Consider the following 23,822-nt stretch of genomic DNA (forward strand, 5'->3'; position numbering starts at 1 on the left):
GTTCTTAAGCCAACACATGAATTAAAAGTGGAGGTTTGAATACAGCAATTGGCTTACCATTGTTTCATGATTATTCAGATTTTAAGGAAGTGATGTTTGACATAACTTTGAAGGAAAATACTGCCTTCATAATACGAAAAATTCTAAGAGGGTAAGCATAGATGAAGGGTAAAAATAATTCTACTTGGGTATTTTCTGTTTGTGACTTCTCATTTAGAATATAAAATATTGACTGCCTTGTTAAAATAGAAGCCAAAGGATAATCATATGTATATATAAATGTGCTAATATATAATAAAAAAATAGAAGGAAGCCTGGCATCGCAGACATTTCCGTTCTTTAGGAATTAAAATGAAAAGCAGAAACAGCACCGACCCTTTCCATACGAAAAGATTACATCAAGGATACGCTTATCATTCGTCGTCGCCATGCTGTGTTTTAAGGATGCTAAAAGAAATCCGCCTCGCTTCGGTGCTTCGCCCGTCAGGCGAGTAAAACGGAAGGGGATATGCCAGCAGGACTCCTTCCAAAGGGCATGAAGCCACGATTTAACCCAGTTTCGGGCTTAAAGCAGCGAAATCAAACCTCGCAGCCCGGCAGGCAGTTCACCGAGCGGCGGGGCCGGCCGGTTCTGCAGTGTTTGCCCGGCCAACCTTTTGCAGCAACTGGGGAAGAGGTCAGAAAAAGCCGAGCAAAGCTCTGCTTCCCCGGGTGCCGCAGAGCATCTTCCGTTTCCCCCCAACTCCCCGGAGGCGGAGAGACCCCTCCAGGCTTGGAGAGCCCACGACGCCCCATTGCATTCGGGGGTCCTCCGGCTAGGGCAGGGGTAGGCAACCTCGGCTCTTTTATGACTCGTGGACTTCAACTCCCAGAATTCCTGAGCCAGCCATGCTGAGGGGGAAAGGAGAGGTTTCCAAGCTGAGCCATGCTGGCTCAGGAATTCTGGGAGTTGAAGTCCACGAGTCATAAAAGAGCCGAGGTTGCCTACCCCTGGGCTAGGGAGCCCGCAAGCATCCCGCCCTCCGTCACAAGCCAGCCAGTCAGGCTCGCGCCGGGCTCTTCTCTGCCAAGCCCAGACCTATGGGAGGAGCCTCCGAGGCAGCTGGGCGGGCCCGGGCGCGACGCGCGACCAATCAGGAGCGAGAGGGGGGGGTGGGAAGCCAGCCAACGCCTCAGCGCTCGGTAGGTAGCCCGTGGCGCGGCGGCGACGGGGACCGGGATGAGGATGGCCGCGCTGGCGAGCCCGGCCGAGCGGGCCGTCTTGGTAAGGCCCAGCTGCGGGAGCCATGAGGGAGATGTGTGGGTGCGAAGACGGGGCGGAGATTGAGGGAGCGCGTGACGGGATGGAGAGCGAGGGGGCGGGCGACGTCACGCGCAGGGTGGTGACGTCACCGTCCTGCGCGTGACGTCACCACCCTGCGCGTGACGTCACCGGGCGAGAGGGCACGCGTCGCCTTTGGAGAGGGCGGGGGACGCTCGGAGGGGCGTCGGCGCTTCCAGGAACGGCCTCCCTACACCCCTGCGAGGTAGGCCGAGGCCCGAGAGAGCGGGGAGGCCGGGTTGGCTTGGATCTGGCTTGGCTGCAGAAGCCGCAGTTGCTTTGGGGATTGCTTGGCCAGCGCGGGAGGGGGGGGAGGCTACAGTTCAGCCCCGGCTTTGGGGTCCAAAGGACTAGCCCTAATTGGGGAGGGGAGGGGAGGGGAGGGTCTCGTATTTGGGCTGCTGAAATACGGGCGACCGCTAGGGGGCAGCCGAGCTCCCCCCTCCCTTTCTGGTGTCCCTTGGCTGCCACCTCTGGGTCCTTGGCGGCTTTGCAGCTCCAAATCCAGAGCTCCCTGCGCTCCCACCCGAGCCTTGGTGGTCGTAGTAGTCCTCGACCTACCACCAGAATTGAGCCCGGCATTTCTACTGCTAAGCGAAACACTCATTAAGTGAATTTTGCCCCATTTAATGACTTTTCTTGCCACCGTCGTTAAGTGAATCACCGTTGTTGTTATTGTGTAACACAGTTGTTAAGTGAATCCAGCTTTCCCCCTGGACTTTGCTGGTCAGAAGGTCGCAAAGGGGGACGCTGCGACCATCATAAATATGAGTCGGTTGTCAAGCATCCGAATGTAAAATCACGTGACCTTGGGGATGCTGCAACGGTCGTAAGTGTGAAAAATGGTCATAGGTCACTTTTCCCAGTGCCGTTGTAACTTTGAACGGCCACTAAACAAATCGTTGTAAGTCAAAGACTATCTGTCCTGCTTTTCCCGCTGACTTTGACTTTTCTTGTCAGATGGTTGCAAAAGGGGATCACGTGATCCCGGGACGCTGCGACCGCCATAAATATGAGTGAGTTTCCAAGCGTCCAAATTTTGATCATATGATTATGCAGATGCTGTAGCGGTTCTAAGTGTGAGAAATGGTCATAGGACACTTTCTTCAGTGCTGTTGTAACATTGAACAGTCACTAAATGAGCTGTTGTAAGCCGAGGGCTACCCATAAATGGATTTTCTAGCTATTGTTGGAATATTTTTCTAATCCAGCCTTTAATTTTTTTTTAATCCAGCCTTTCTATGTATAATATGTAACTCAAGAGGGTGAACGTAGCTAATACTCCTGCCTCTTATATTTATTTATTCTTTCTATTTATATAGCCACCCCCTCACAAACCATTAAAACAACCTGATAAACAGCTGTAAAACAATCCTTAATGGTTTTTTAAAAAGCAAGATTATAAAGAAAGTGAGCATCATATTAGAAATGGTGCAGCCTTTGGAACAGTTTAAACCCTACACCAGGGGTCCCCAACCTTGGCAACTTTTAAGATCTGTGGACTTTCAACTCCCAGAATTCCCCAGCCAGCATGGCTGGCTGGGGAATTGTGGGAGTTGAAGTCCACTGGCCTTAAAGTTGCCAAGGTTGGGGACCCCTTCCCTACACCATAGCAGCAATCCTTGTCCTCCTCACCAAAAGGGGAATGTTATCTCCCAAGGCCAGTGCAAGATTGGGAGACCTCTTAATCCTTCCCACCCTCCCACTAGGCGCCTTTGTCAGCTCTGGTGTAGGGCGGTTGCAAGCATCAGCCAGGGGATGGATCATATAGTCAGCTGCTTCCCAGGCTTTGCACAAGATAAATATTGCCCAATATCTTCCCTTTTCTCCATCTTCCCCCACTCCCACCTATTAGTACTTTTCATCCTTTGGGGCTGAGCGTGTGCCCTCCGCCATCTGCTTTTGTGGGCTGGAGGGTGCCATTTCTGTGCAAGCTGCTGCTGCTCAGTCTATATGGGAAAGAGACATGGGGTGTGGGGCCTTGGAAAGTGGGTGGATATTGCATTGAAGTTACACAGAGCTGTAAATTATAGGCCCTAATGTAGAGAGCCATCTACTCAGTACTTGCAATGGCTGATTCAGCAGAGACCTTAGAACTGGCCAATGGTGGCTACAGTTTGGTGGATTCCATGCTGTACAAGTAGGGAGAAACCTGGTTTAACTTCTCTTTTTTATTTCCTTCCAGTGGCCAACTCTAATTTATCATTTGCAGTTTGACCTTGAAATTATACAGTATAGAGCTGTAAATTATAGGTTGTGCCTAATATATCTCAATATACACAGTATGTGTACCTGGTATATTTAAATACATAGGCACTAAATTATAGAGCCATCTGTTCAGCATAATGCATTGCATTTTTATTTGAGATTCCAGACATGTCAAACTCGCAATGTCACATGACATCGCGCAACATATCGGGACGGTTTTGCCATTGCCGGCAATGGGGTAGGCGCGGCTTCCGGATGAAGCATCCGGCCTGCGGGCTGGCAGTTTGACACCCCTGCCTTATGCCTACATGTGTGCAATACAAGTCTGCTTTTCTCATCAACAACAATCCTGTAAGGTGGGTTGGTGTGAGTAGAATTCACAGTCTCCTGGCTTCTAGCCTTGTGCTTTAACCACTGGATCAAACTGGCTCTGTGTTTCAACTCTAAGTTGCTGGACTTATAGGTAGACTCTCTGATGCCGGAATAGAATAGAGCTGGAAGGGACCCTGGAGGTCTTCTAGTTGAGCCCCCTGCTCAAGCAGGAGAACCTATACCACCTCAGACAAATGACTGTCTAGTGGTCTCTTCTTAAAAACCTCCAGTGATGGAGCGCCAACAACGTCTGAGGGGAAGCTCTTCCACTGGTTAATTATCCTCACTGTTGGGAAGTTTCTCCTTAATTCCAGGTTTTTTTCTCTCTCTGGTCAGTTTCCAACCATTGTTTCTCGTCCTTCCATCTGGTGCTTTGGAGAATAGTTTGATGCCCCCTTCTTTGTTGTAGCCCCTCAAATACTGGAATACTGCTATCATGTCACCCCTATTCTTTTCTTTAGACTAGCCAAACCCAAGTTCCGCAGCCATTCTTTGTATGTTTTAGCCTCCAGGCCTTTGATCATTTTAGCTGCTCTTTGAACTTTTTCCAAACTCTCAACATCTTTTTTGTGCTATGGTGACCAAAATTGGTTGCAGTATTCCAGGTGTGGTCTTATTAGGGTTTTATAGAGCGGTAGTAATACTTCGTGTGATCTTGATTCTATGCCTCTGTTTTTACAACCCAGGATTGTATTCGCTTGTTTGGCTGCTGCTGCACATGGCTGGCTCATATTCAAGGGATCATCCACTAGGACTCCAAGGTCCCTCTCACAGTTGCTGTTTTTGAGCCAGCTCTTGCCCAATCTCTATTTATACCTTTGATTTTTCCTTCCTAAATGTAAAACTTTGCCTTTCTCCACATTAAAGTTCATGTTGTTGGATGGGGCTCACTGTTCAAGTTTGTCAAGCTCTTTTTGGATCCTGAGCTTGTCTTCTGGGGTGTTGGCTATTCCTGCCAGTTTAGTGTCATCTGCAAATTTGAATAAATCCATTAAGCTTTTTAAAACTGCTCGGAAACTCTCTTTTTATTCACTTCACAGGATACTGTGGTAAGGCATATGATTATAATTTTGTCCAAGCTCATCTTTGGTCTTAGAGCAGGCTGGTATATTTAAGGCAAAAGCTGTAGGAAAATGACGTTTTCTGTTTGTAGGCTACACAGTATACTGTAAAATATAATTAGGAGAGGTCTTTTATTATATTAAATTGGGGTAGCCTAACTTAACATTCTTGCCTAAATCACCCAAGGCTCTTCTAACAGATGTTCTTTGGCTATATGGAGGGATCTTGGCAAGTCCTGTGTACATTATCTATTGTTGACCTCGTTGTCTAGAGTAGACAATGAAGGTACAGTTCGCTGTTGTCAAATTTGTACAGACAGTCCTTGTTTCCTACAGATTAGGAGAGGAGCTGTAAAAATTGGCCCAAAGCTTTGGAACAGCGAAAGCAACTTATTAGAATAATTCATATGGAGAAATAATAGTATAATGAGTGTTGAAGGTTTTACGAGGAACTTATTTTTCCCCTACAGGAACACGCAATGATTTATTGTTTTTAATCTTCCTTTTTAAAAAAAGATCTTGGGAATTTTTTTTATTATTACTATTATTATTTTCATTTTCCAGTCTTATCTACATCATGGCATTTGTTTTTTGCAAGTTTCTCATCCGGGTGTTAATCAGGTCTGAATCTGATTTTTTTTTAAAAAAAAAATGGTTACAGATAGTCCTTGACTCACAACCATAATTGAGTCTGGAATACGGTCATAAACTGTGTCAGTTCTTAAGTGAGTCCCCAAGTGACCACACCCAACTTTATGGCCTTTATTTTACGGTGCCATTAAGTGAATCACAATGGCCACTAAGTGGCTGTGGTGATCATTAAGCAAATCCACGGTCCGCAGTGGGCATTTTTTTTTTTTGCAAAAGCAGGAAATAAATGTCAAGGTCAAAGTAAATGTTCCCATTAAAAAAGTTGTAAATTATAATCACTGAATGCGGGACAATTGCCAAGCACCCAAAATAGGATCCCATGACTGCTTTTGGGGTGTGAGTGGGGGGTGGGAGGGAGGGACCATCGTGAATTTTGAATCTGGGTTGTAAGTAGCCTTGGGGAAGTAGCCTTCATCAGTTGAAGATTACCTGTATTTTCTCCCTGTGCCATGTCATCCAAGACCGCAGCCTTGTGAATGAATAGAGGCACGTAAGTTAATGATTAAAGGGATGTTTAAATTGTCAGGGATCACAGCCTTCTGCAGGAATTTATTTATCCTTACCAGCTGAAGAACGATGAAGGTGCCCTTGGAAGGAAAGCTGGCTAGAATAATTCCATTGTCCTTCATGGATTTCTCAGTGCCCTGAAGCCAGCCACCGTGGGGAGCTTAGCTAGACGGCTTGATTTTATTCCCACTGCGAGCTGCTGCCGTTACTTTCTGACTACAAGAAGTCCTTGACTTGCGACCACAGTGGAGCCCCAAATTTATATTGCCAAGCAAGGCAGCGGTTAAGTGAGTTTTGCCCCGTTTTGTGACTGTTCTCGCCACGCTTGTTAAAGTGAATCGCTGCAGTTATTAAGTTAGTCACACGGGTGGTTCAGCAAATCCGGCTTCCCCATTGACTTGGCTTCTTCGAAGGTCGCGAAAAGGGATCACGTGACCCACCCGGGGTCACCATGACCATCCTAGATCCATGCCAGCTGCCAAACGTCCAAGGTTTGATTGTGTGACCCTGGGGATGCTGCAACGATCGTAAGTGTGAAAAACGGTCCTAAGCCACCGTTGGAACTTCGAAACGGTCATTAAATGAACGGTAGGTCGAGGGCTACCTGTGATACCTTTGGGGGTTGTTAAATGTGCTTCTCCTAAGTTTACCAAACCTCTTAGTCAGATGAGAGGCATTTTATTTTCAGTGTATGCCTAGCCCGCAGCTAAGTTTGGTCCCTGTGCAACATAAAATCTCATACCTGTTCAGTGGCATCTTACGCAACCTTTTAGCACCTTGTGGTGTGTGGACTCCCATTTTGAAAACACTTTGCAGAAAAGGGCAGTGATAATGTTGGTCTCCATTTCTCTCTCTCTTCAGGAAGAAGAATTTAAATGGCTTTTGCGAGAGGAGGTTCACTCCGTCCTCCGTCAGCTGCAAGAGATCCTGAAGGTGCTTACGAAAATTATTATTATTATTATTATTATTCTGAGGATCGTGGCTTTTTTCTTCCAGACTGGTGTGTCGTTTCCAAGGCCTCCCATTTGGGCGGGCTTTTTATTTGCTGGAATGGTGTGCAGCTATTCGAATTTGAAGCGGGACCTGGGAGTGCTCGTGGTACCTCTCTGAAATAAACCATAACCTTCTCCTGGGCTCACACAGTCGCTGGGAAGTCCTGGGAAAAGACACAGTTGGGCAAGGAGTGACAACCTATGGCTGCCTCTTCAACAGCTCCTCGGCTCGAATCGCCTTTTTCTTGGGGCTGTGTAGCTCTTGCGCCACCCTTGGAACGGAATGGGGCAACTCGCCATGGCCAATTCGCGGCAGGACACCACACCCCAGGACAATCCAACCGATGCAAAAATTAATCTTGATAGAAGCGTGGCCAATAATAATAAAATAAAGTCGATCCAGAATGCAAGAGTTGCAGTCATTTTGACGAAAGCAGGATCCCCCATAACAAAAGTAAGGGAATGAAATGCCTAATGCAGGGTTGGATGGTCCCCAGTGAGTTGTGCTGCAGCGAGTTGGCCCAAGCAAGTTGTCCTGGACACACACACACACACACACACACACCATCCAGGAAGAGGCACGGCCTTCCTTTTTTAAGGACAGCTGCCTGGGCCTCCTTCAAAGGACCTTTTCTGCTTGGGATCCAGAGACCCGATCCATTCCTTCCTAATTGCCTCCACTGTAATATTGATGACAGGGTATCAATATTATGGCTGCTGGTTACAGCTACATCTGGATTTCACCAGCATGCAGAGGGTCAGGCCCAAGTGAAATCCAACACAGTGAAATCCAGTCGAGTCCATTTCTTTATTTGTTTACACTTAATAGAGACTGAACCTTGCTACTCTGAAGCTATAACCTTCTAATCTAACGGATGGATGGATGGATGATAGATAGATAGATAGATAGATAGATAGATAGATAGATAGATAGATGATAGATAGATGGATGATAGATAGATAGATAGATAGATAGATAGATAGATAGATAGATAGATAGATAGATGATAGATAGATAGATGATAGATAGATAGATAGATCCTGGGAGATTCTGTGGTGTGCCTATCCTGAATCTTTTTCTCCCTTCCCCCACGGAGTTCTGGAATGTGCACTTTCTTGTTTGGGTCCTTCTCTGGAATGGGCTGCCCCCTCCCTGGGAAACCCCCAGTCCTCGTGCTGAGATTCCCTCCCCCCCTTTTTTTCTCCTCCTGCTACACATTCCATTCCGTTGAGCCAGGGTGCTTGGTCCAGCATGAAAGTCTTGTTGGAAAAAGATCCCTAGCTAGCAGCTAGAGCTTCATCTCTAAAGGTGGCTCAACAGCATCTTGACAATAATTGGGGGAAAGATGTGTTCAGATGCAGCCCCGCTCCGCTGCTCTTTACAAACTGTTCCCCAGGATGGCACGACCGCCTTTTACAGCTGCCACGTCATCCTGGGAAGGACGCGGCTGCTTTAAAGAGCCTCGGAAAGGCTGTGTTTTTTGACCTTGCCTGCTTTGAAGCTGGGCTCTTTCCCCCCCCCTCCTTCCTTTGCCCGCTATATCGTGTCCATGGGGGGGGCGGGCGAAGTTACTTGGCTGGAATTTCTAAGCAGACTACTAATAATTTATTTACAACATTGATCCGCGGGGCCTAGAACGTCTCTGAATGTGTGAGTTGAATTTAACTTGCAGACACTGTGAAGGTTGCTAATGGAAGCAGGGGCTGGAATGGACAGTTTGATCTTTGGCTTCCTTTTTTTTTTTTTGCAAACAGCATGTGGCTTTCACTCTCTTTGACTGTAGGGTGGGGTGGGGTGGGGAAAGAAATATTCAGAGCTGCTAATGCCTCTGGCCCTGGCCCTCTTCCTTCCTTTTCTCACCCAGGAGGCTTCTCACCGCTTTAATTTGCCAGCCAGCAGCTCAGAAGGGCCCGTGAAACAGGAGAACTTTATCCTGGGCAGTTCCAAGTAGGTATTGGCTTTGAGTGGCTGACCAATTTTTTTTCCTAACCCATAACCCTAATCCCCCCCCCCCCAGCAGCTAGAGAACAGATGCCGAAGATCAGGGCTGCTGGTTTGACGCAGTCTTCTCTAGACAAGGAAATGAGTTCCCTGTGTGAGAAGGCTTTCATCTCTTTCCTGCGTCTGGGGTTTGGTTAAGCAGAACATTTGGCCTAGCGGAGATGATCAACCAGCGGCAACCGAAGCCTGGCAGCCCTTTTATTTATTTATTTTTTTTAAAAAAAAATGTATTCAAGGCAGCGTGCGTTTCATCATCAAATCCCTCGCCAGGCCTGAGATTCACAGTCCCGTTGTGAAAACGTTGCTAAATCCGATTGATCCTACTTGGGTGAGAATCCACCTCTCTGTGCCTGGTTTTGACCACTGGAACCCCCAAAGCTGGCTGAAACCGGAAGCTCCCAAGGTCTCCAGATGGACTCGAAACCCATTTTGCATCTGTTGCGTTGGCTTGTGTGCAAGGCAAGGGACGGCTGTGTTGTTTTGCCCCATTAATTCCCTGTCTTTCTTTCAGCGTTGACCAGGTGAAAGGAGTCCTAACTCTCCAGGGTGACGCTCTGTGTCAAGCGGTGAGTTCAGTGCAAGCTTTAACAGAACAGAATAACAGAGCTGGAAGGGGCCTCGGTGGTCTTCTAGTCCAACCCCCTGCTCAGGCAGGAAACCCTGTACCATTTCAGACAAGTGGCTGTCCAGTCTCTCCTTAAATCTTCCAGTGTTGGAGCACCTACAACAGACACATCAAACACAAGGCCCGGGGGCTGGATCCAGCCCGCGAAGTGGTTTCATGCGGCCCCCGAAGCCATCCTGGAAACAGGGAGGGAACGGCCCCCACTGCCTTGGCCCTGGCCCAGAGACCCTCCTCCTGCCAGAGACCCTCAGATCTGTCCCACTCCTGCCCAGGCCCCCATAGGCACCCTTGATGCCAACCATGTAGAGCTGGCCACGCCCACGCAGTAGGCCATACGCACTCTAGCCACGCCCACCCAGTAGGCCACGCCCAGCCTGGCCACACCCACCCGGCCCTTTGAGGGCAACCGCAAAGCTGATGCGGCCCTCAATGAAATTGAGTTTGACACCCCTGACCTACAACTTCTGGAGACAGGTTGTTCCACTGGCTAATTGTTCTCACTGTCAGGAAATTCCGCCTTAGTTCTAGATTGCCCATCTCCTTGATTAGTTTCCATTCTTTGCTTCTTGTCCTGCCTTCATGGGCTTTGGAGAATAGCTTGACCGCCTCTTCTCTGTGGCAGCCTCTGCTATTATGCAGCTCAGGAAATATTTCCAGTGTTCATTGCTTGATATCCAGCACACACCCAGCACTTTTATTTGTTTTGTTTTGTTTTATTTGCCAAATGTTGGGATTTGCTTTTCCCCCCGTTAGAAATGAGGTGGGAGGGAGAACGCCTGCTGAATCTGAATTCTGGAAGGAAGCTTGTGTGATCTAACAGGTCTCTGCCTCCCCCCCACCCTTTCTCCTTTTAACAGGACATTAACTTGAAAATTCCCAGAAATAACCAACTGGTGCACTTTGCCTTCCGGGATGACAAACAGTGGAAACTCCAGCAAGTACGTTTAATGTCTTGGTCTTTAGTAGATCTCTCTTCCTGTTTAAAAAAATTGAGGGTCTTGGTTTTGGGGTGGAATAAAAAATACCAAGAGAAAAGAGAACACGCAAACTTTCCACTTTCCAAACTTGCAAGGATTTTCCAAATTACTCTTAGCCCCCCCGCCCGCTCAATGCTTTTTCAACTCCCTGCCCCAAACCCAAATTCTGCAATACCCTTTGTGGGTTTTTTTCCCCCCAAAACCAAGTTGTGAAGATGGAGTTCTGCATTTGAAATATCGCATCGGTGAAAAGTAAATCGAAATTGGGCTGGTTGTAGGAACCACAGAGTTTTAGATTTCTCTAGTAACGAAACTACAGAGATCCTTGTTTTTTTTTAATGAAGGGAAATGTTGACACAACACCTCTCAGTTTGTTATCCTGCCCACTAGAGAGATGTTGACTTGTTTCCAAATCAGCCAGAGGGCAGCTGTATCCTGCTTTTAGTGGCCTCTGGCCTCTAATTAAAATGGCCTGTATCGGTTGGGAACACTTAGGTTTTGGAGAAAGTCACCCTGGTCAAAAGGGGTGCAGTTTTGGTACCTTTTGAGAGGTCATCAACTTACAACCACAATTGAGATTGGAAAATTCATTGTTTAAACAATGTGGTAGTTCGAAGAGGCATCATGTGATTGTTATTTGCAATCTTCCCTGATGGATTCCCATTAACTTTGCTTGTCGGAATCCAGCTGGGAAGGTTGCAAATGGAGATCAGTTGACTCTGGCAGGGTGCAACGATCATAAAGGCAAGCTGGTTGCCAAATCTTTGGATCTCGGTGTTTGTGTGTGTGTGTGTTTGTGTGTAAGTAAGTGCAAGGACCACTTTTAAGACCCTTTTTCACTTGCTAAACGAACGATCGATTGTAAGTCAGGGACTCCCTGCTTAGAACATACTTCAGAGTGGTTAAATTTACAAATCCAGACCAGAGAGAAAGCTTGGAGTCCTTCTTTCTCCCGTGTTTAATAGGTTTGCTAGTCCTGGCTTTTTTCGTTCTCCTGAAAGACAGGACCAAAAATCAGAGCTTTTAAGGAAAAAAGCCCGTCTCTCTCTCTCTCTCTCTCTCTCTCTCTCTCTCTCTCTCTCTCTCTCTCTCTCTCTCTCTCTCTCTCTCTCTCTCTCTCTCTCTCTCTCTCTCTCTCTCTCTCTCTCTCTCTCTCTGGTACGGGTTGGGGAGACAGACGTAGGGCTCTATCCCAAATGTGGGAGCGCCCTTTGTGAGTTGCGCTTAAATCAGCCAATTGAAAAATGCACGCACCATTTTAATCAGGTAGCGGGATGGACAGACACACACACCCCCCCCCCCCGCAGGCAGCTCTTCTTTCAACCTCACTGTTCGGTTTGACGTTGTTCACGGGTGGGGGGGGAAGAGGCGCTGCCAAGGAAACGGTCAGATAAGAGACTGCTTAGCCCACAGCTGGATAGCGGGTGGGGCGAGAGGCTCAGAAGAGACCCTCCCAGGTCTTTCGGCTACTCTTATGAAAAAGGAAAAGAAAAAAAAAGGCACAGTTTATTAACAATGGCAAGGCAGGCTGTTCTAGGAAAAACGGGATTTGTGGAGAGGGAAAGGGCTGCCTTGAGAGGTGGATCAAGCCGAGAGACAGGATTGCCATGTTCCCTTAATCCTAAGGAAGGAGGGATTTTTGCCTCAGAAGAAGAAAAGTCTCAGGAAGGAGTTTTGGGCAGGGGCTGCAAAAAATAATAATAAAAAAATAGAGGGAGTCAAGAGCCTGATGTTTCTTATCTGTGATACTGAAGGACAGAGTAAAAACCCTTTTCTTATTCTCCACTTTTTCGATCAACAAACACCAAATGAGTTTCCTAGACTGAATCTGGGCCATCCTGTGCTTTGGGTGTGTGTATGTGTGTGTGTGTTTGTTTGTTTGTATCTGTGTTTGGTTTCTTTTTTCAGATTCAGGATGCCAGGAACCACGTCAACCAAGCGGTCTACCTGCTTACCAAGCGGAGTGCCAATTACCAGTTCAAGACGGGATGCGAAGTTCTCAAGGTGAGTCGAGGTTTCTGCTTCCCACTGCTCAGACCCAAATTAGATTTGCACAGTTGGATCTGCCAAACTGCCAACCAGACCAGACCAGAGAAGCTTTGAGCACTTCTGAAACCCAATTGGTGTCGTAGATCCTTGAGCCACGACTGTATAATTAAGGCTGGCAATTACAGTCATAAGTCAGGGCAGTTGTAAAACGGGCCATCACCAGATTGACATTTTATTCTGTTGGGTTTTTTTGCAGCAGTTGTTAAGTGAATTACCATGGTCATTAAGCAAACCCGTTGTTCGCTAGGGGTGGGTTTTGTCAGAAAGCAGAAGTAAATGCCGGTTTTTAGCAAAAAAAACAAGAGACACCTCCTTGTTCCCTCCCTCCCCATCTTTTAACTATAATTTTAACTTGACCGGAATTTCTGCTTTTATTCTTTTAAAGATATTTATTTGTCAGGATTTTAACTTTTTAAAACGCTGGCAGTTGCCCAGAGTGTCTTCATTACAGCAGATAAATTCGGCAGCAGATAAATTCCACGAACAAATAAAAATGTTGCAAATCACGGTCACGTGACCACGGAATGCCTTTAGTTATTCTTACATGCTTAATGTTTAATTTATAGAACTTATTTTCACACACTGCAGCAGTGACGGTTAGCTCTGGGATTTTCTCAAAATGGCTGCATGACCAAATCCACACGAAAGCTAATATGAACAGCACCATTAGAAGGGTTGAGAAAATCACGCTGGGCTCATATCAGGATCCAAGAGACACTCTGTCTGATCACGGCTAGAACCAGAGTTTGTTCCAAAATTTTGAGCGAAAGTAAGAGAGCAATATCTGCTCTAAGAAGAGCCTCCACCCAGGGTTCAAATGAAATATTTTGGGTTGACGTATTAGCCAAGGTTCTCTTTGTATTAAATAATTAAATGTTCCAAAGCAGCTCGGGAACCTGTATGGCCTTAACATGGCCAGAATTCTGCAGCTGTAAGGACAGTTGGCCTTGATGAATTGTGTAGGAGCTGCTGCCTAATCAGAAAGAGCTGAGACATGTTTTGAGTTTAGAGCAGGGGTCCCCAACCCCCTGGTCCATGGACCGGTACTGGGCCATGGCAGGCCAGTAATCGGTCTGCACAAACAAGCAAAGCCCCATCCGTGGGATGCAGGCAGCACACAAAACCACGCACTCTTTGGTCCACGGAAAAACCTCTCTCCACGGAACCGGTCCCTGGTGCCCAAAAGGTTGTGGACCTCTAGTCTAGAGAAATACTGTAACTCGGGGGTTTCCGAACTTGACAACTTGAAGACATGTGGACTTCAACTCCCATGGCTGGCTGAGGAATTCTGGGTGTTGAAGTCCACAAGTCTTCAAGTTGCCAAGTTTGGAGACCCCCTACTAATAACTCTTGGAACTCTTGGCTCGGGGGTGGGGAGAGGTATAGCACAGCAAGACTTGCTAGATTCTGTTATTATGGCCGATCTCAATCTAAGAGTTTTAACCCCACAGCAAAATTACAAAGTTATAAAGCCTTAGTAAGACCAGACGTAGAATCCTGCATCCAGTTTTGGTTCCCATATTATGAAAAAGATGCTGAGGCTCTGGAAAAAGTGCCGAGAAGGCCAACAAAGGGGGTGGGAGGCTAAAGCATAAGAACGGCTGCAGGAATTGGGTATGGCTCGTCTAGTGAAAAGAAGGGGGCATCTGGGGGAGGCACGATAGCAGTGCTCCCACATTTGAGGGGCTGCCACAAAGATGAAAGGGTCAAGCTATTTTCCAAAGCGCCAGAAGGCAGGACGAGAAACAATGGATGGAAACTGGAATTAAGGAGAAACTTCCTAAGAGTGAGAACAGTTAACCGGTGGAACGGCTTGCCTTCAGACATTGTGGGTGCTCCAACCCTGGAGGTTTTTAAGAAGAGACTGGACAGCCACCTGTCTGAAATAGTATAGGGTCTCCTGCTTGAGCAGGGGGTTGGACTAGAAGACCTCCAAGGTCCCCTCCAACTCTGTTATTCTGTTAACTGTCTTGTGGAGTTGATTTCCTTGTCTGGGTGATCTTGGGAGGGACCTGGGGGGCGGGGTGGGTGGGGCTGACAGCAACCGCATTTCCAGCTGAACCTAAATAGGATTCTGTGCTGTTTTTTTGTGTGTTTTTCTGTTTTTTCTTCGCCCCAGCTGATGGATGCTGTGATGCTGCAGCTGATACGAGCTCGGAACCGGCTCACCACTCCTGCTACTCTGAGCTTGCCCGAGATCGCCAGCAGTGGACTCACGGTGAAATTGGGGGTGGGGGACTTTTAAGAGGCTGAGAAAATGGACATTCGGAATGCTGGCTGATCCACATTAACATGCTGGGTTGGTGTTCTGCCTTTCTCTCCAGAAAATGTTCACCCCAGCGCTGCCCGCAGATATCCTGATCAACTTCTATATCAACCTGAATAAGCTCTGCTTAACGGTCTACCAGTTGCACCCTTTGCAGCCCAGTTCCACAAAGGTAGGGAAGCATTAGGGGGGGGGGGCGGACCCTTGGCTATCAAAATCAGTCCTGGGCTTATAACCATTTTCGTTCAGCGACCGTTTGAGGTTACAGAGGCCCTGGGAAAAAGTGAATCGTGACCGTTTTTCACACTTAAGACCACGGTCGTGTGATCAAAAACTCCGGGCACTTGGCCACTGGTTCAGATGTACGACGGTCGCAGCGTCCCATGGTCACGTGATTCCCCTTTGGCCACCTTCTGACAAGCAAAGCCAAGAGGGGAAGCCAGATTCTCTTTAACGGCTGTTACTAATTTAACAATTAACAATCACTTTCACTGAATAGCTGTGGTAAGGAAGGTGGTAAAATGGGGCAAAGCTCACTGCACAGCTGTCTCACTTAGCAGCAGAAATGCTCAGGCTAAGCTGTGGTCATAAGTCAAGGACTACCTGTATTGTCTATTCGCAACATCGAATATTGGTCAGTGTCAGTTCCAGGGCCCAGCAACAGAACACCCCACCTTCATACACACCCTAGTTCTTCAGTGTGGCCTAAACTCGGGGAGATTGTGGGCTGGTGTGTTTTCAAACTAGAGATAATTGATTCTTAAACCAGACTGAAAAATCATCGCCCAACCTAGAAGAAAATTGTCATAAATATATGAAAATTTCATATGTATATATATATATATATATATATATATATATATATATATATATATATATATATATATATATATATATATATATATATATATATATATATATGAGTCAAATGTTAACTATTTAGATTACCTTGCTAGGCCCCAAACATGGGGCAAATCTTTATTTCCTGTTTTCAGCCTTATCTCAAAGGCTATCGAACAGGCTGTAGTCACACCGGACAGTTCATATGTTTATGTAAATTACTAACAAAGAATTAAGGGAGACTAAGATGCAATCAGCCCAGGTTCGAATCTCAGAAGGGTATGACTGACTGATGAAGACTAAAGAGTCAGAAATGCATCTTAGTCTCCCTTAATTGGTTTTCCCAAATAACATTTTCAATATTTAGCAAACAGCATAATGTCTGGGTACATGTATTTAACTAATAGATATAGTTGATTATCATAAACAATATGTGAATTAATCACTCAACAGCCGCCTTCTTGCTAATATGTATTCAAAATTACATATCACGTTCCTTTCTCTCTGACTCGTTTTTCTAGCCAATTGACAGAAATTACCCCATGTTCTAAAGTACGCTGAGTCTTCTTTCTCTTTAATCTTTAAAGTCAAATCCATCCATTTCTGCACGGTCTAGAATTTTCTTAAGTAGTACTTCAGCCTAGAATAAATTTTCTGTCAGTGAGTATAATTAATTGGTGGAGCAGCTTGCCTCCTGGAATTATGTTTAGAACAGAATAGAGCTGGAAGGGACCTTGGAGGTCTTCTAGTCCAGCCCCCTGCTCAAGCAGGAGACCCTATACCAATTCAGACAAGTGGCTGTCCGGTCTCTTCTTAAAAAAAACCCCAGTGATGGAGCACCCACAACTTCTGGAGGCAAATCTGTTCCATTGATTAATTGCTCTTTCCATTAGGAAATTCCTCCTTAGTTCTAGGTTGCTTCCCTCCTTGCTTAGTTTCCATCCGTTCTTGACTTGCCTTCTGGTGCTTTGGAAAATAGGTTGAAACCCCACCCCCCATTTTACAGACTTGTGAGCCCTCCATCACTGGAGGTTTTCAAAAATAGACTGGACAACCTTTTGCCTGGGATGGTACAAGGTCTTCTGCCTTGAGTAGGGGATCAGAGTAGAAGACCTCCAAGGTCCCTTCCAGCCCTATGATTCTGTATACTAACGTCATCTACGTTAGGACTCCTTTGTTTACAACAGCTCTGGTAACATAATCTTGCAAATCTGAATGTATTTCCTCTCCCTGACGTTATGTGAACGAGTGAGATATTTATTTGAGTTGTTTTGTCAAGTTACTTTCTTGGCCCAGGCTGAAACCCCTCTTATCTAGCCGTTGCCTTGGTAACTGATTTTCTTCCTGTCCTTGGAGGCCCCTTCCTTCTGCCCTTTACAGAAGGGTAAAGTTTTTTTACATGTCACAAATCAACGTTGCTGTTGCAGAATTCCACATATTTCACATACGGTGAACCAATCTGATTAGCCAGTTTGTTGGCTCTTGTCTCTTTAAGGCAGGGGTAGGCAACCTTGGCTCTTTTAGGACTCGTGGACTTCAACTCCCAGAATTCCTCAGCCAGTATGGCTCAGCTTGGAAACCTCTCCCTTTCCCCTCAGCATGGCTGGCTCAGGAATTCTGGGAGTTGAAGTCCACGAGTCCTAAAAGAGCCAAGGTTGCCTACCCCTGCTTTAAGGAATAGGAAACAGTGACACAGATAAGGGCTGACTTGAATTGCCCCAAAACAGTAAATACACTGTTTGTACCCAGTGACCTAAAATGGGTGTGCTTCCAGAAAAGGTTATGAACACAGTTCAAGGAGTTTTCATTCATTCATTCATTCATTTAGTTAAAAAACCAACATAAGTTTCCATCGATAAGTCATCACGCAAAAGGGAGGTTTTATATATTGTTATTTCTGGAGTAGGTACAGTCTGTCCTAGCTCTCTAAAAAGCGGGGATCAAAGGCCTTGTGTTCCTTTTCCCATCAGCTGGGGGTCCCAAAAGGCAGCTGGCCTTTCTTGGTATTTTTTCCCCCCTTGAAAACATTTTGCTTCCCATCCAAGAAGCTTCTTCAATTCTGAACCCTCTTTCTTCTGCTTCCCGTTGCTAAAATGAGATGACTGATAGATTTTTATTTGTTCGGGGGTGGAGGGTGGGCGGCTGCCTCTCGCCAATTTTGCCCAACCAGCCCACCATTCTACCTCTCGGGCGAGAGTCGGAGTGATGCAGCAGCGAAGGTGTTGGCCTGGCACAGAGGAGAGCCTTGTTCTACTCCCTCCTCAACCAGAGAAGCTCCCTGGATGAAATGGAAGATGAGAAGGACCTTGAGAGAACGGCAGGGATAGGAGGCTGCCTAGTCAGATAAGAGAGGACCTGGCCTGCAGCTGCCTAACAGGCAGAGAAAGATACTCACAAATAGAGATGGCTCTCTAAATTACCAGGCTGTAAAAAGAGAGGGTATCAGTCTGGTACGGTCATAACTCTCAAGATTTGCAAGGTTTTGTTATTGTAGGCTCACGGATAAAGCCGAATTAGCACCTCTGGTCACATTTCCTGTCTGGTTTTCTTGGAAAAGCTGACACTGGATGGCTCTGAGGCACAACTCACTCTCCCCCATTGGCTACTCTCTCTATTTCACAAGATTGTTGGGTTTTGGGTGGGTGGGCGGGTGTGGAATGGAGGAGGGAGAGAACTGGGAAAGCCAGAAGTAGCAAAAAACAAACAAACACACAATAGTGTGGGACTGCATCCAGGATTCGCATTGAGTGTGGTCTGCATTAGGCAGCTTAAGAAAGAGAGCAGTAGTTCGTTCCCCAGCTTGACAGAAAAGCAGATGTGCCGCCTGGCTCAAGTCACTTTCATTCTGTAAGAGGCAGCCCAGCGCCAAAGTGATTGCCCGGCAGGGGGGAAGAGACGATCCAGCTTCAGCCATGAAAGTTCACAAGGGGGTCTCTGAGCCAGCCAGCCCCTCGCCCCAATCTGCTTAGTAAGGGCACACCTGGAATACTGCCGCCAATTTTGCTCACCACATTACGAAAAAGACGTTGAGACTTTGGAAGAAGTGCAAAGAGGAAGAAGTGCAAAGAAGAGCAACTAAGGTGATTAGGGAACTGGAGGCTAAAACATCTAAGGAACGGTTGTAGGAAATGGGTATGTCTGGTTTAATGAAGAGAAGGACGAGGGGTGTCATGATAGCAGCCTTCCAATATCTCAGGGGCTGCCCCAAAGAAGAAGGAGCCAAGCTCTTCTCCAAAGCGCCCAAAGGCAGGACAAGAAGCAACAGATGGAAACTAACCAAGGAGAGAAGCAACCTGGAATTAAGGAGAAACTTCCTAACAGTGAGGACAATTAACCAGTGGAACAACTTTGCCTTCAGATGTTGTGGGTGCTCCATCACTGGAGATTTTTAAGAAGAGACTGGACAGCCACTTGTCTGAAACGATACAAGGTCTCCCGCTGGAGCAGGGGGCTGGACTAGAAGACCTCCAGGGTCCCTTCCAGCTCTATTCTATTCTGTATTCTCAGGATTGTTGGGGGGCAGATAAAACAGGAGGAAGGAGTAGGTTGCCTTTAGCTCCTCAGCCACAAGCCACTTGGGCGCTAAGTTCAGAATTCACGAAGAAGATGAGACAGGTTATCTGGTGACACAGCACCTTCTCCTCACATCTGGGCAAGGATATGTTGAAGCCCCAAGATAGTGGCTTGCTGGGAATGATAGAATTTAGCATTCCCCCCCCCCTTTTGGCAGGGATTTGAGTAGGAGGGGAATTTCCTGTCCTATGGTGAAAATCCTAGGTAGTTAGTAGAAGTTGAAAAGGACTTGATGACCCATAATCAGCCAGTCGTTCAACAATAATAATAATAATAATAATAATAATAATAATAAGAAGAAGAAGAAGAAGAAGAAGAAGAAGAAGAAGAAGAAGTAGTAGTTGTTGGAAGGGACCTTGGAGATCATCTAGTCCAACCCCCTGCTCAGGCAGGAAACCCTATACCATTTCAGACAAATGGCTGTCCAGTCTCTTCTTAAAAACTTCCGGTGTTGGAGCATTCACAGCTTCTGGAGGCAGGTTGTTCCACTGGTTAATTGTTCTCACTGTCAGGAAGTTTCTCCTTAGTTCTAGGTTGCTTCTCTCCTTGACTAGTTTCCATCCGTTACTTCTGATCTATTTCCTGATATTTGTTTTAACTTTTATCTCTTGATTTTCACAGCATAACTTTGATCCCTACAGAGATTAAATAAGATGATCTTAATGGAAATATGCAAGATCCATTGCTTGGCGGGGGGGGGGGGATGAGGGCTGAAACATTTTAAGTCCGAAAAAGAGAACATTCGGAAACGGCTGAGACAGACACCTTCCTAATTCACTGAGCTATAAGCAGACGAGAAAGATAACGACAGAGTCAGACTTTCAAGATGCTGTTCGTGTAGACCAGGGGTGTCAAACTCAATTTCATTGAGGGCCGCATCAGCATTGCGGTTGCCCTCAGGGGGCCAGGTGGGTGTGGCCTGAGTGGGCGTGACCTACTGGGTGGGCGTGGCTAGAGTGCATATGGCCTACTGGGTGGGCATGGCCAGCTCTACATCGTTCGCATCAAGGGTGCCTATGGAGGCCTGGGCAGGAGTGGGACAGATCTGAGGGTCTCTGGCAGACAGGGGGGGTCTCTGGGCCAGGGCCAAGGCAGTGGGGGCCGTTCCCTCCCTGTTTCCAGGATGGCTTCACGGGCCACATGAAACCACTTCACGGGCCGGATCTGGCCCCCGGGCCTTGTGTTTGACATGCCTGGTGTAGACAGTCACGAAGAAAAACAGTTTTAGTCGTTCTGGTATACCTGACCAACAGGACGAGCTAGGCAGGATTTCCATGCAAAACCCCAATCCCTCGAAATTAGTTGTTTCTTCCTTTTTCAGAATTTCCGCCCAGCTGGAGGGTCCATCCTGCATAACCCCGGGTCCATGTTGTAAGTACCACTCCATCCCCTGGAGGGCCTGCCTTGATGGCGGAAAGCAAAATGTTTCCTCCCCGTGTTGCTTCCCCGAGACCAGAAGCCCCCTTTTCTCCTTTCCGCAGCGAGTATGGAAACCAAAGATATGAAGTCAGCCACGTGCACAAGGTGGAGTGTGTGGTGCCGTGGCTGAACGATGCCCTGGTTTTCTTCACCGTCTCCCTGCAGCTTTGCCAGCAGCTCAAGGATAAGGTGAGGTGAAGGGTGGTGGTCGTGGTGAATTGTTGAAGGACGTTTTTTGCTTTCCTAGCACGTATAGTAGGACATCTCCAGGAACCAGCACTTTACATGCAAAACATCCCAAGTTTGATCTGCAGACTTAAAAAAAAAAAAAGACATCAGCATACATGCTGCTGCCCTAGAAAGAGGAAGTCATATTTAGCTATAAGGCAGAAATATAATAGTATGTGGGAAAGATCTTGGGAGAATCAAAATCACGCGAAGTATTAGTACCGCTTTATAAAGCCTTAGTAAGGCCATACCTGGAATACGGCATCCAGTTTTGGTCACCACGTTACGAAAAAGATGTTAAGACTCTAGGAAAAAAAATGCAAAGAAGAGCAAGTAAGATGATTAAGCGCCCAGAGAGTAAAACATATGAGGAACGGTTGCTGGAATTGGGTATGTCTAGTCTAATGAAGAGAAGGACGAGGGGGGAACAGGATAGCAGTGTTCCAATATCTAAGGGGCTGCCCCAAAGAAGAGGGAGTCAATCTGTTCTCCAAAGCGCCAGAAGGCAGGACAAGAAGCAACGGATGGAAACTAATCAAGGAGAGAAGCAACCTAGAACTAAGGAGAAACTTCCTAACAGTGAGGACAGTTAACCAGTGGAACGGCTTGCCTTCAGAAGGTGTCGGTGCTTCATCACTGGAGGTTTTTAAGATGAGACTGGACAGCCATTTGTCTGAAATGGTATTGAGTTTCCTACCTGAGCTGGGGTTTGGACTAGATGACCTCCAAGGTCCCTTCCAGCTCTCTTCTGAATTGCACTGACTGTCCCATGAGATGCTGCCAAGGGAATCGGTCAGGTAAGAGGCAGTGTAGCCTGCAGCTGGAAAACGGTCAAGGCAAGAAGCTCAGAAAAGACTGCCTAGGCTGTAAAGGAGACAAAGGGGAGAATGGTCCTTGCAGACTTGCAAGATGGATGTTGGCCTTGGGTGTGTGTGTGTGTGTGTAAAACAGGTAAAAGTTATAACCAGATTTTACCTACCGAGGTAGGTAAAATGAGGACCCAGATTGTTGGGGGGAATAAGCTGACTTTGTAATAATGCCGCTTGGGGGCCCCCCCGAAAGCCCTAATAAGCAGGCATATACATAGAATGAAGGCTATTGCTAAGCACGTTGAATTGTGCTTAAATTGTAAGCCGCCCTGAGTCTTCGGAGAAGGGCGGGATATAAATGGGATTAAAATAAAATAAAATAAATAAATAAACTTCATTGTACCTTGTTGTAAAACTGTATTAATAGCAAGTCTGAAAATACAATCCTCACCACCACCACCACCCAGTCTCCTTTACAACCCAGAAACTAAGGCGTGTCTCTTTTGAAACTCTTGCTCTGCCCGCTATCCACTTGCAGGCTACACTGTCTCATATCTGACCTTTCCCTTGGCAGTTTCTCTTTTATGGCTCTCCCAAGGTCTTTCCCACATACCGTTACAAGGTATAGTAAAAAAAAAATATCCAGATGGTATCTGGAATCGTGTGATCAACACCCAACCTGTACACATACACACAGGTGGAGCTTTGGCTGCACCAGGCAGCCATAATTGTGACTTGGTTGACAAACATCTGCAGACACCCCTGTGTAAAGCAGTACCATATGATTATTAACTCTTGCAACGCAAGAGGCCATTGGTCTTGTCTTACCACCCATGCTCTCCACTTACCAGTCCCTTCCATAACATCGTTGATTAAAAGTTGCAGATATAGATGGAAATTGTGCTCGGAAAGAGAGGTGATGCTGCGTCTTTGGCAATTTAGCCTGTATTTTTAACATTTCCTTGTCTAGTCCAGTGCCACAATGTAGAGGAACGAAAGATTGCCTTTTGACCCCTTCAGAAAAAACAAGGTTCTTTGCCTAAAAAACAAAGCAGTACTTCCTTTTTTTTTTGGAAATGTCAGTCGAAGATACGGTTCCCGTTGCAGATTTGACTCTGCCGAAGAACTGGAGCTAATTACCTATCACCCGCCTGCTTCTGATCTCCTTTGGTGTTCTTCTTTCCCCCCAGATTGCTGTGTTTTCCGGCTACTGGAACTATCGGCCCTACTGATCTTCCTGCAGAGAGTGGTCCAGTCAGTTTCAGCCACTCTCTTCCCGTGAAGATCTCATGCTATAAACTCTTAAACCTGTGAAGAACATCCAGATTCTGCCACTCCATGGGTAGTAGCTGGTGGGCAGGAGGCAGTGCCTGTCATCAGTATCTTTGCATTCAGAATGTCATTATTTATTAGCACTTTAGAAGTACGTTCATTTCTTTCCATGGGCATCAAAGCCAGGCTGAGCCAATAAACACTGGTCAAATTGCACCCTGTTTGGGAGTTGGGGGGGGAAGGTTGTTACAAACGAGGGGATGAAGAGCAGCCTTTGCTGACCTGCATTGGGCTTGTCTCAGAAAGACCAACTATGGGGTGGGACACCTCTTGTTCCTTCCTTGTCATGTTTTGGCTTTTCTTTTCCTTCCCGCCTGCCCTTTCTCTAGCTTTTTGCACCATAGTGATAGTTGACTTCCATAAGTGAAAGCGTTAGAGGGACAGCTGGGTTTTGGTGGGAGGTCACCCCCTATTTCCTGGAAGCAGGTAGACACTGCTGCTTCCTCAGGTCTTCCAGAGAACCTTTGCTGCCCACCAAACAGTAGAAAAGACGATGGTGGTCTTGCTAATATAACAAAGTCGGTTGCTGCTAAACATACGTGAGTCCTAATCTTTGCTCCTAGTATTGTGTGTGGAATAAACCTTTCCAA

The 23,822-nt window shown here is 46.6% G+C and overlaps 1 protein-coding gene across 2 annotated transcripts; it reads left to right on the forward strand.

Annotated features, from left to right (window-relative positions):
• Nucleotides 1-1,149: 1,149 nt before the first annotated feature.
• On the forward strand, nucleotides 1,150-23,822 carry ROGDI (rogdi atypical leucine zipper). Of its 2 annotated transcripts, XM_083373031.1 has the most exons (11): nucleotides 1,150-1,264; nucleotides 6,982-7,053; nucleotides 8,978-9,060; nucleotides 9,626-9,680; nucleotides 10,597-10,677; nucleotides 12,625-12,720; nucleotides 14,885-14,983; nucleotides 15,090-15,203; nucleotides 20,766-20,815; nucleotides 20,926-21,052; nucleotides 23,091-23,822. In XM_083373031.1, exons 1-11 carry the CDS (start codon nucleotides 1,220-1,222, stop codon nucleotides 23,130-23,132), a joined length of 864 nt encoding a protein of 287 aa, XP_083229157.1. In that variant the 5' UTR covers nucleotides 1,150-1,219; the 3' UTR covers nucleotides 23,133-23,822. The 2 variants fall into 2 exon arrangements, with proteins under 2 accessions (XP_083229157.1, XP_083229156.1); XM_083373030.1 differs by lacking the exons at nucleotides 1,150-1,264; nucleotides 6,982-7,053 and adding an exon at nucleotides 7,075-7,566.

Source organism: Vipera ursinii (genome assembly GCF_947247035.1).
Source record: "Vipera ursinii genome assembly, chromosome: 13".
NCBI classification, from domain to species: Eukaryota; Metazoa; Chordata; class Lepidosauria; order Squamata; family Viperidae; genus Vipera; species Vipera ursinii.

Bases quoted from the DNA above. Each gene is read 5' to 3' on its own strand.
- ROGDI (XM_083373030.1), top strand. From the start codon at position 7,396: ATGGGGCAACTCGCCATGGCCAATTCGCGGCAGGACACCACACCCCAG. The intron at 9,681-10,596 runs GTGAGTTCAGTG...TCCTTTTAACAG, and splicing joins GTGACGCTCTGTGTCAAGCG to GACATTAACTTGAAAATTCC. The intron at 10,678-12,624 runs GTACGTTTAATG...TTCTTTTTTCAG, and splicing joins AACAGTGGAAACTCCAGCAA to ATTCAGGATGCCAGGAACCA.